The 12,116-nt window shown below is 43.3% G+C and overlaps 1 protein-coding gene across 1 annotated transcript in view; it reads right to left on the bottom strand.

Moving 5' to 3' along the window:
• COL19A1 (collagen type XIX alpha 1 chain) overlaps positions 1 to 12,116 on the bottom strand; it is a 437,433-nt gene that overhangs the window by 109,315 nt on the left and 316,002 nt on the right. The window contains exon 16 of the mRNA XM_061427130.1: positions 3,027 to 3,080. Within this exon, the coding sequence (XP_061283114.1) occupies positions 3,027 to 3,080 (54 nt within the window). The remainder of the gene's footprint in view (positions 1 to 3,026; positions 3,081 to 12,116) is intronic.

Below are 12,116 nucleotides of genomic sequence, written 5' to 3'. Positions count from 1 at the left end.
AACTCTCGTACAGGGGCCAAAGGCAATTCCTTTGCCTTTGAGGATTCCTGGTACAAGGGAATGAGCCAGGAACTCTTTAGGTGAGAACACAGAGGGGAGGTGTCTGAGTGGTCTGCCACTCATCCCTCGGGGGAGCTGTTTCAGCAGAATCCTGGCTGCAGGATGCTTGGAGATACTGCAAACTGAAGTGCCGAGGCCCAGGACTCAAATGCAGATGTTACATCAATCAATGCCAATTTAACCAGGAAGATTATTTTAACCTTGGGATGTCACTTTATGTGTTTCAACACATGGTTCATTAATCTCCAGGAAAGTTTCCCTCAGGGCCCCCTTTGACTCTGTGCTTATTCGGACAGCCAGACCATCAGGCATGCGATGAACTGCAAATTGAAACAACCTCAGCATCCCCAACAGATAGGGGTGGCATGGGGTGGGTGTGGACACACCAGGTAAAAACCACAGATCACTCACCGTGGCATGTTTGCCCCTTTACTTTGTGGAGCTGAGGGTGAGGAGGCGGTGGTTACAACCCAGAAAGGTAGTCAGTGTAGGTGTTGGGAAGGTGGGCTACACCTCCTCCATCCATCCTATAGGCTGACCTCAGTAGAACAGCCTGATCTCAGTGGAAGACCCTTAACTATTCTCAGAAGGAAACAGTCAAGCATTTGGAAGTTACGGCCCATTAATTTCCAGGTGGGTCTAAAGCCTTCTGATGTTAAATGCTAACAACATTTCATCTGGGGAAGAGAAGCTAAGGTCTCCCTGTTTACACAGTCATGCTCTGATTCTGAAGTCATCTTCTGAGCAGAGGTAGACTAAATACCTTGAGCCTCAGTCTTGTAATGTTAGTAACAACAGCCAGAGTTCTTTTAGGTGTTGCTCCTGGTTAGTTGCTAAGTCATGTCCAACATTTTGCGACCCCACTGTAGCTCTCTAGGGTCCTTTATCCATGGGTTCTCCAGGCAAGAATGCTGGAGTGGGCTGCTATTTCCTTCTCCAAGGGATCTTCCTGACCCAGGGATCGAACTGTTGTCTCCTGTGTTGCAGGCAGATTTTTTACTGCAGGGCCACCAGGAAAGCCCTTTTTAAGGTGAGGCAACAGCTAAATTCAAAGAACCGGTTTGCTGTCAGAAAGACTCTCCACTCACTTGCCCTGGTCAGCCCTATTTTGGGGGAAATAAAATCTTAAAGTTAAAAGATTTATGTTCTCAACTTTAAACTCTAAAATATAAATGTACTATATATCTTCATTTAAGGGAAAACTGACTCATTGGCAAGACAAACTATATATAGAAGTGGCGTTTGAGACTTGTGTACAGATATGAGCATTAAAAGTTGTGCAAGAAACAGCAAATATTCAAGTAGCTAAGTAGCAACTTGGTAAATTTTATACTAAGGGTGGTAGTGATATTTCATAGTCTTCCAGTTTTTTAGCCAACACTGTGACATCAGAGCTAACTCATTCTCATTATTTTGAAGGATTTATACTAAACCCTGCTGCTGCCGCTGCTGCTGCTGCTAAGTCGCTTCAGTCGTGTCTGACTCTGTGCGACCCCATAGACGGCAGTCCACCAGGCTCCCCCGTCCCTGGGATTCTCCAGGCAAGAACATTGGAGTGTGTTGCCATTTCCTTCTCCAATGCATGAAAGTGAAAAATAAAGTGAAGTCATTCAGTCATGTCCGACTCCTAGCGACCCCATGGACTGCAGCCCACCAGGCCCCTCCGTCCAAGGGATTTTCCAGGCAAGAGTACTGGAGTGGGTTGCCATTGCCTTCTCCAATACTAAACCCTGCTTTGTACCAATAGATGTCATTACAGAAGCACACCATATCCTAATTGATTAATTTTAGATATGCTTCTTTTCCTTTTTTTCATGGAGGCCAAGGCTTATAGTTTTGAAAAGCTAGTATAGATAGATCTATCCAGAAAACGTTTACCAAAGAATCATAAAATATACCTCAAACATTCTTCCTAATATACATTAGAATGTAATAAACATTCCTTTCCATTTTCCCTGGGAAATCCATGTAGATGAGAAAATTTAAGACAGGATTATTCAGGAAGCAGAAGAGACTTTACATGCTTTTGATTTTGAATTTATCAGCCACAAACAATCCATGTCTTCATGGTGAACTTAATCTGATGAAATAAGAATTGGGGCTTTGAATTAATTAGCTTGTCATTTAATAAGCACTTTTCTGATCACCTGCTACTTTTGAAGGCCCTGCTGTCACGGGCATCGTGTTTCTTTGGGATTTTAAACAAAGGAGCAACAGTAGTCAGCAGGAAGGGAGGCCAGGAACACAGGCGAGACATAAAGGGAGTGTCTCCAAATCTGCAGCTTATCAATGATAAAGTGTGATGTTACAAGGGATCTGAGTCAGTGGCTGGAATGCCCCACACAAAGCAATCGGATCCCAAACATGTGATGGATGATGAGTCACTCAATGGTCTCACTCGGGTCTCTGAGTCCCACTCAGTTGCTGACACCCATTTTTCTCCATCTGCTGTGCTTCCTTGTAGAATTGGGGGCAAAACTCTTGGGTCCTTCCAGGTCACATTCCATCCAGACTAACTGTAATTTAAAACCTTGGGGAAGTTGGCTCCTTCCTAAAAGGTGGGCGATTTCAGTCTTGACCTAGAGTATATCAACCTTTGTTTGAGATTTCAGTGTAGCACCTGGTAGTTTGGTAAGACATCTGTTGCACTACCCAGAGTTCTAAGAAAGTAAATAATCTCTTTCTGCCCTCAGGGAAGCTAAATATAGGATACTATCACTGGTGAAACATGGTTTTGCATTAAGTTTTTTACATGAAGTTTTGCAAACTTTGAAATGAATTATTTAAAAATCCTGGTTTTGTAAAAAGATGCTGAGCAAAATAGTTTTTCGGAAGTAAATTTTCATTATAGAAAGATGTTAAGCACATGTGATTATGCTTCAAGGTCTGAGCAGTTAGCAATTATTTTTCAAATATAACATCACATAAAATCTCTGTATACAAGATGTGAGTGAAAGAAACCATACCTTGTGATAAAATCCATCGAGAGTCTGTTGCATTCCTTGTACTCCAGGGGGTCCCTGTATTAGAAATAAATCAAAGGCATATGTAAACATTTATCAAAACAATGTATATTTAAATAACATGCCTAAGAATTCTTGAAATCTTACAGGTAAGAAAAAGGAAGAGTCTGTTTAAGTTAAGTATTCTAATTAATAGAGAATTACATGGACATTAACTTATCAGGTTCCCAAATATATTTCCAAGTTGAATCCTACATGAATCCAAAGAAAGGTCCTAACTGGGAACATGTAACATATTACTAGACAGTCAGCCATCAGCATATTCTTTATTGAAAGGAATTGTACCCATGAAACTCCTCAAGGGAAGAGCTCAAGGGCTCCAGTTTATTGTTGACACTTCTTAGAAGCCTTTGATCAACGTGTTACAGAAATAAATGTGTGCCGTCCATGTGTTATTAACTTAAAAGATAAAGGAAAAGCAGTTTTCCTTTTTCCTTTTGCTTTACTCTTCTTGGATAAAAATGGGCTGCCCATAAGCCTTCAGGCCACAAAAAGATATTTGCTGTGTAATGTCAGGTTTGAGACATTTAAGTGGTTTTCAGTTGATATGGGGATATTCACAAAGCATTATAGTGAGCTGCAGGAAGATAAAAAGGAAGTAAAGAAACCTGTCTCTCCCTAAAACTTTCTGAGTTTTTCAAGGATTGCATTTTGGGGAGAGGGGTATACGAAAATGCAAAGATTAGCATGATTTTAATTCAAGTAGTTCAGGCTAAGATATATTCAGCTATCTAAGAAAAGAGACTGCAATTTCATCTACACTTCAAAAGCTTCTAGGAGGAGAGAAAATGTTAGAGAAGCAAAGTTCTCACAAGGTAACACGCCAAAAAACTGTGACTGAGCAAACCAAAGTCACTATTATACAAAGATTATTATTTTAAAAAGGGAACAAGCTTTGAAAAGCGAAGAAACATTTTAAGAGGCAAGCATTATTGAGAACAATATGGAGGTTCCTTGCTGCTGCTGCTAAGTCACTTCAGTCATGTCCGACTCTGTGTGACCCCATAGACGGCAGCCACCAGGCTCCCCCATCCCTGGGATTCTCCAGGCAAGAACACTGGAGTGGGTTGCCATTTCCTTCTCCAATGCAGGAAAGTGAAAAGTGAAAGTGAAGTCGCTCAGTGGTGTCCGACTCTTAGCGACCCCATGGACTGCAGCCTACCAGGCTCCTCCGCCCATGGGATTTTCCAGGCAAGAGTACTGGAGTGGGGTGCCATTGCCTTCTCCGATGGAGGTTCCTTAAAGAACTAAAAATAGAGTTGCCTCGTGATCCAGCAATCCCACTCCTGGGCATACTTCCGGAGAAAAATATAATTCAAAAAGATCCGTGGCGCCCAATGTTCACAGCAGCATTTTTTATAATAGCCAAGGCACGGAAGCAACCTAAGTGTCCACTGGGCTTCCCTGGTGGCTCAAATGGTAAAGAATCTGCCTGCAATGTGGGAGACCCAGGTTTGATCCCTGGGTCAGGAAGATCTTCTGGAGAAGGGAATGGCAACCCAAGTGTCCACTGACGGGTGAATGGATAAAAAGGATGTGGTACATGTACAGTAGAATATCACTCAGCCATCGAAAGGAGTGGAATAATGCCATTTGCAGCTACATGGATGGACCTAGAGAGTGTCATACTGAGTAAAGTCAGAGAAGGACAAATATCATATGCTATCCCTTAAATGTGGACTCTCAACAATGACACAAATAGACTTATCCACAAAATAGAAACAGACTCACAGAGAACAGACTTGTGGTTGGCAAATGGGGAGAGGGATGGATTGGGAGTTTGGGATTCAGTTCAGTTCAGTCACTCAGTTGTGTCCGACTCTCTGAGACCCCATGAATCGCAGCACGCCAGGCCTCCCTGAGTTCACTCAGACTCACGTCCATCGAGTCAGTGATGCCATCCAGCCATCTCATCCTCTGCCGTCCCCTTCTCCTCCTGCCCTCAATCCCTCCCAGCATCAGAGTCTGAGTTTGGGATTAGAAGATGTCAACTATTACATACAGAATAGATAAATAACAGGCCTTACTGTACAGCACAGGGAACTATATTCAATATATCCTGTGATAAACCATAATGGAAAATAATATGAAAATTATAAAAATGAGTCACTTTGCTGTACACCAGAAACTAACCCAACATTGTATATCAACTACAACTTAAAAAAAAAGAAATACTTTAAGAAACATTTGCTGTCGGCACTCACTGATATGGGTAACACCTTAAGTATATTGAAAATGATTAACATTGGTCAACATTTATGACAGGTATTTCTTATGAACAGCCTGTGACATCTCTTCTAACATGAAGCCTTTGCTTTGTGTCATTAAACGTTGAGGACAGGAAGATGTAATGATGGATGATGGAATCAGGGTGGTATAACTCGTGAGAAAATAATAGGCCTTGTGAGGAATGGAGCTTACTGTGGTTGGAAAGACAAATGATGCTGTTACCTTGCTGGAATCAAAACAGAGCTAATGTCAGAAAAGAATTCTCAAGGCATTATATATTTTTCAGATTCTCTTCCCATCAGCCAGCTTTGCGTGATGTATTCTAGGCCAGGTCGTTGAAGTGAGGAGGAAGGCAATCACTGAGTTGGAGTTATTTCACAAAGTGTCCAGGCCAAGAAGGTGTGGGTTAGGGACTCATTCTTGAAACTCAGCAGACAGGAGAGTCCATTGATCCTTCTGCAACCATTTTTAATGGGGCAAGCAGAAATCTTAGATATATATATCTAGTAGTAGCCACAACAGGTAGCTTAGGAGTATATGTATGGTAGGCATTTGGTGAATGGTGAATGGGTGTTGATCATAAGCCCAATTAGGTCAAAGAATAGTGATGTGGTGGGTAAATTTAGCTTCAGACACATTCATCTTAACTAAAAGTGAAAGGCTGAACAATTAAGGTGCCGAATATAGCAGAGCAATTAATAACATCTCTCAACTAGAGCATAAGAATCAATCAAATAATAATAGCAGACATTTATATAGTATGTGTTGTGTGCCAGGCATTACACCAAGGGTTTTAAATAGACTAACTCATTTAATCTCTACAATGACACCACAAGGTACCTACCCTCATTATTTTCAATTCAAAGGTACAGAAAATGAGCATTTGGAATGGTTAGCTGGCCCAAGGTCACACAACTGGTAATCGGTAGGGCTGATACTAAACGGAGGCAGCCTGGGTCCAAACTCACTTCTTATTTACTCTACTCTTTTAATGTAAAGCAGATTCTCAGCCTAAAATAACTTTGGGGGTAATGTTTTTGTCATGCTGACCATGACCTGAAGGATACAGAGTGTCTGATCGCTCTTTCCTGTTTTACTTACAATACTGAAATTGAAAATAAGATAAGCAAAACTGGACTTAGCACTTCATATGAGCCAGCAGTGTGCCTGACACACTTTCTCTGGAGGCAGTGCTGCTGGAGGGCTGAGCCAGGCCTCTCTCTACAGCCCGAATCTATCTTCATATATTCTCTCCAGTCGTGAGAGGGAGATTTTGCCTGGCTAGCCCCCAGATACCTCCCTATCACAACTATACTCAAAATGCATCTTATCTTCCTTTGCAGAGCTTGACCGAGAAGGTGGTCAGAGGGCACACGCAGAGGGCCTCTGGAAGGGTCTTGCAGGGAGCAGCATGGTAGGGCCTGCCCAGCACAGACAGGTGGCATGGTGGATGAGGACAGAAAAAATAATGGGATGGGGCTAATCTTTTAAAAAGTTGGGTGAGAACTGGGTCTGGTCTTTCACAGACTGGTTATCTGTCTGCGACATGCACCTGTTTTCCATGAATATAGAACACATTCTTCACTCAGAAGCCTGTGGGTGAGCACACCTCCCAGGGCGAGGCAGGGGAGCCCAGGGCCACTCTTCCCTCTAAAAACAATAGCAAGAGCAGAGCCGGCTGAACAGGGTCACTGGTCAACAGAAAAGTCTGAACAACATTATTCAGATACCCGCAAGATTGATAAACTTATAAAAGTTACTTCCACACATGGGGTCGCAAAGAGTCGGACACGACTGAGCGACTGAACTGAACTGAACTGAACACTCTCTCATGTCCTGTTCTTGCCATAAAATGTCAGACTCATAGAGTTGTCTTCCAAATGAGGCCAACCAGAAATTTTAGTCTCTGGGGCTTCATCTGCTGATGAGCACTTACGATGATTTTTTTCTTTCTTGTTCTTTCAGTCCCTGGGATACATTGGGTACCACAAATTCCAAACATAATGTAACAGAGATTTACAGCAAACAGTCTAGCCTGCAGGCAGCACTTCTCACAAACTCTCCCAGGGGGCAGAAAAACCCTCTGGTGACTGGCAGAAGAGCCGGGACTGGGGCCTCCATCCTGCCGGACTACAGCCAGGGCTGTGGTGCCTCCAGGCGCTGATCAATCTCCATCAGGTCGGGGATAGTGACCACAGAGAAACAGGGTGCATGTAAACGCCAAAGGCAGTTCTCTGATTAGTGTCAGAAAAACAATACAGACCCCGGGGTCTTGGAATCAGTGGTTGCCCTATAGCCACATCCCCTAGAGATGTGCTATTTTTTTGTTTTCCGTGCTGATACAAAGCATGGCTAGAGGAGATCCAGACTCATTTGTTTCCAAGTTTATTAAGAGCTGTCAGCCCTGTAGATCATCAACAAAGCATGAGGAGGAAGACATGAAAGACGTGTATAAGTGACTAATCCTCAGGCATCACATGGCGTCAGTAGATGCTCCTGGGTGCTCAAGAGGTGGCTTTCTCTGAGGAAGATCCCCTGCAGGAGGGCATGGCAACCCACTCCAGTATTCTTGCCCGGACAATCCCACGGACAGAGGAGCCTGGCGGGCTACAGTCCACAGAGTCTCAAAGAGTCAGACACGACTGAAGCAACAGCACACACGCATGGCAAGGAGACATGCTTAGATGACTCAGGCCCAGGAGAAGAGGGGCCAGCCACGGAGGGCATGTCAGCCTTGGTTAACATTCTCAGGGGTTCTACTAGGAAGACCAGCTGAAGGTTTATGCAGAAGAAACGTGTCCCGATATCCTGTCCCTGACAATGACCCACAGCACAGCTGTATGGACATCATGGCTACATAATATCTGTCTCCTGTGCCACTCTGCTTCACTCTATTTGTGTTGAATTGGGATACACAGGATATGTGGGCTAATGTGATAAGTACACAACCACACAGCAGTTTTAAAACACTCATGAACTCCAGCGAGACACACCTGTTCAGAACCCAACTGTGCTCACGTGTTACTTATCTGAGCTGTTTATCAGCCTCATGTGGGGAGAGACCCAGATGCTGTTTCGTGCTGTGAAGAATTGGACCTGGCGTGAAGAAGTGAATGAAAGCTGCATTCAACTTGGGAACATAAACTGTTAGTGGTAGTTTAAAGCATTTTTTTTTTTTTTGGTAACACCTTGCTAGAGGTGGAAGACAGAAATAACATGATGTCGGCCACCAGCATCACGGGATGCTAGTGTGGAAAATGGTGAACTGTTGGCCTTCTCACTTCCTCAGAATTCAGTCTGGGCTATAGATTCCCTGTGTTTGAAGCATGGAAGGGTTCTCTGTTAAGGCTTCTTCAGTCCTGGTCTTGGCTGCACTTTCGCTTTTCAGCAGTTAATGCAGCACGCGGAACTTGAAGAATCCACTTTTGCCTTTTTTCCCCTCCCTGGCCTTTGCTGTGAGCCCTCTGTGCCCACCAGGGCTGGGCCTTTGGGTTAGCTTCAGCACACCCTCAGTGCTCTGAACTGAGGCCTCTGTGGCTCTTCAGTCACTCTGCCCCCGCCCCGGTCCTCTCCTGAACTGTTTCCTTCCTCCCTCTTCTCTGAAAGCATCCTTCAGTTCCCCATAACTGCTGACGGGGCCTCCGCACACCATCTGGGTACTACTCATCTCTGCACACCAGAGCTCTTCAGGATCTCTCATCAGGAGCTCCTTTCAGGATTCACAAACACATATTTTCAGGTTGTGCTCAACTGCTTTCTGGCCTTGTGGGTTTCCAACTAACTTCGCTAACAACCTTTGAAATATCAAAACCCTAACTATGAAAAAAGTTGTACTAATCAACTTTCTTCAAAACATGCTCAAAAGGCAACTTTGCTATAAGGAGAGATATAATAGAAAGTTTGTTACTGAAACTCATTTGGGTTAATTTTCAAGAAATATTTTAAATTTTCCAATGGCTAGTAGAAAAGGCAGAGATGGGTAATTATTTTTCTGATATTAAAAAATGATTAGGAAGCTGAACCTCATCCGCAGGAATGGTAAGATGGGGCAATATTTCAATAATACAATAATTTTGGGGAAAGTTAATGTTAAGAGTGAGTTTTTCTCATATACATCAATATATTTCCATTTATAACTTTATATATAACTTGGTGAAGCACCTTTACACTGATTATGGTGTTTTGAGTACATGTCGATCTTTTCAGCTGGAATGAAAAATCCTTGAAGATGAGGAGTTTCCATTTTCTTAATCTTATCATACACATAGTACCCCCCACCCACCCACATTTGCTGAATTTAACAGAATCTTTTGAAAGAAAAGTTTTGAAGGTATAGCCACTTGTTGGTTTTCATTTCAATTAGAAATGGTAGCAAACTGAGCGGTGGTCTTGCTGCTTTCAAACTCGCAGAAGACAAGGCCAACAGATTCAGATTAATGTAAGAATACGGCTAAATTATTGAAAACAAAGTTTCAGCAAGCTCCACTTAAGCAGAAAAGAGCCCATGGATGGATTTTTGACCAGAATTACAACATGGAAAGTTGTCTCCTAACTCTGAGAGAAAAATCAATAATACTCTTTAGAAAATCTTTGGGAAATCAATTTCTTTTTCTTTTAAACACAGATCCTTTTATTTACCTAAGTATTTGCTCTAAATGAGTTTTTTCATTCTCTTGGAATTTAATTAAGTTAAACAGTGGTAATTTTAGAGTAGATTATTTTTCTGAGAATGTTTCTGCAACAAATTTTTAGTGGCTAAAAAGATAACAACACTCCAACACCCATGCCGCTTTCTCCAACAAACTGCAAAGTATGATTTCTGAAGCAAGGAGGGGATTCATTAAGTGTTTATACTATAGTTCTATTTTAACACAGAGACCTCAAGTTCTCCTTCGTAGGATTAAAATGGGAATGTGAGTCAGATAGTACATATTTGGTGATATTTAAGGTTCCTGGGAAGGGGCTCTTAATTCTGAAAATGTCTCACCCAACTTCTGGTTTATGCCTAAAACTCCATAAGGAAAGATTGGTTTATTCAGTGTTGAGTTTCTTCATGGACTCAAATATGAATGTTCTTGGGAGATGTTTCATATTCACACAGCTCAGGATGAGTCTAAATAAGTTTTCACTTACATTTTCTTAGATGGTAGGGTCATGTGACTGCAAAACATGTCACCTTATTTGAGTCTCATAAAAACTAAGTGAGATGGATATTTTCCATCTGATATGAAAAACCAAAGTTTTACCCCCAAATCACACAACAAACAAGTGGTAGAACCAAATCTAAGAGTTGTTCTCCTATTGTTGTTGAGTATGTTCTTATGGACATTCAGGGAGTACTTCCTGAGAGCAAGCTGGATGGGACAAAAAAGGAGGGGTAAAGGGCTGGTATGCAGAGGTGGGACGGTGGGGACGGTGGAGACATGGAGATGGTGGGGACAGTGGGTATGCTGGGACTTGGGGATGGTGGAGACGGTGGAGACGGTGGGGCGGTGGGGCGGTGGCGATGGTGGGACAGTGGGGATGGTGGGACGGTGGGAAGGTGGACAGTGGGACGGTGGAGACGGTGGGACGGTGGGGCGGTGGGGACGGTGGAGACAGTGGGCGGTGGGGCAGTGGGACAGTGGGGACGGTGGGACGGTGGGAAGGTGGGACAGTGGGACGGTGGACGGTGGGACGGTGGAGATGGTGGGGCGGTGGGGTGGTGGGACAGTGGGACGGTGGGGACAGTGGGGACGGTGGGGTGGTGGGGTGGTGGGGACGTGGGACGGTGGAGACGGTGGGGCAGTGGGACGGTGGGTACGGTGCACGGGAGGAGAGGGCACAGAAAGGGGTGCAGATCCTGAAGACTGCGGCTTCTCAGCCCCCAGCCTTGGGGCTCACCTTCTGGCATGAGGTTCTGAGAAACGGAGTTAAGTCTTAATACAAACTTGGACTGTCAGAGGTGGGACTCAGAGGAAAATCTACATGAGAACTATAATCAAAGAACCTGGCAAAACATCAACACTTTTGCTTTAGAATTGGGAGGTCCTGGATTAAATCTGGGAAAGAAAGTAAATAATAATGAGCAGATGGCAGAGAATGACAATGGGATAATGACAATAATAGTCATAAATAACAATAGATATCCTCATAAAGTAATAACCGTGCGGCGGGTATATATGCTATGGCATTTTACTCTCACAACAACCCAATGAAGTAGAGATTAACCTTATTTTTCTTATAATAAAAAAGTTAACTAGCTTACCCAAGGTCATACAACTAATAAACAAGAGCTAGATTTCGACCCAGGTTGGCCTGACCCTATGGGGGTCGGTTTTGATATTTTAACTCCTCTATTGGTCTCACAGTGAGAGGAGGGATGACAGGGAAAAAAAAAAAAAAACAATCTCCTTAAAGCTGGTTAAAAATATCAAGTAGGGCATTCAAGCCTAAGAGATCACAGATCTGTTCATGAGAGACAGACTGTACAAGCACCAAGCACAGGGAGCTGTGGGGCGTGGTGCAGATGCACATTTTCAAAGATGTGAATGATAAGAAGAGATGGAGAGGAAAGTGAGCAGAATGGGAGGCGGGGAGGGATAAGAGAGAGAAACCACAGGCAGATACAAGGAATGTTAAAATCGAGGAGAGCTTAGATAAGGAGAGGCAGATTTCTGAGAAGAAAAAGGAAAGACGCTGGCAATCTTGGTCAGCATCTTAAGTAACTCTTAAACATCGAATGACACCAAACGCAGAGTGGAATCTTGGCATGTATGAGATGGTGGAAGAAAAACCCGAAAACGCTCAGAGTTGGTGGGAAAA

Source organism: Bos javanicus, chromosome 9, assembly GCF_032452875.1.
Source record: "Bos javanicus breed banteng chromosome 9, ARS-OSU_banteng_1.0, whole genome shotgun sequence".
Lineage (NCBI taxonomy): Eukaryota > Metazoa > Chordata > Mammalia > Artiodactyla > Bovidae > Bos > Bos javanicus.
Note: the sequence above shows the minus strand (reverse complement) of the source record. Positions and strands in the feature narration are given on the sequence as shown.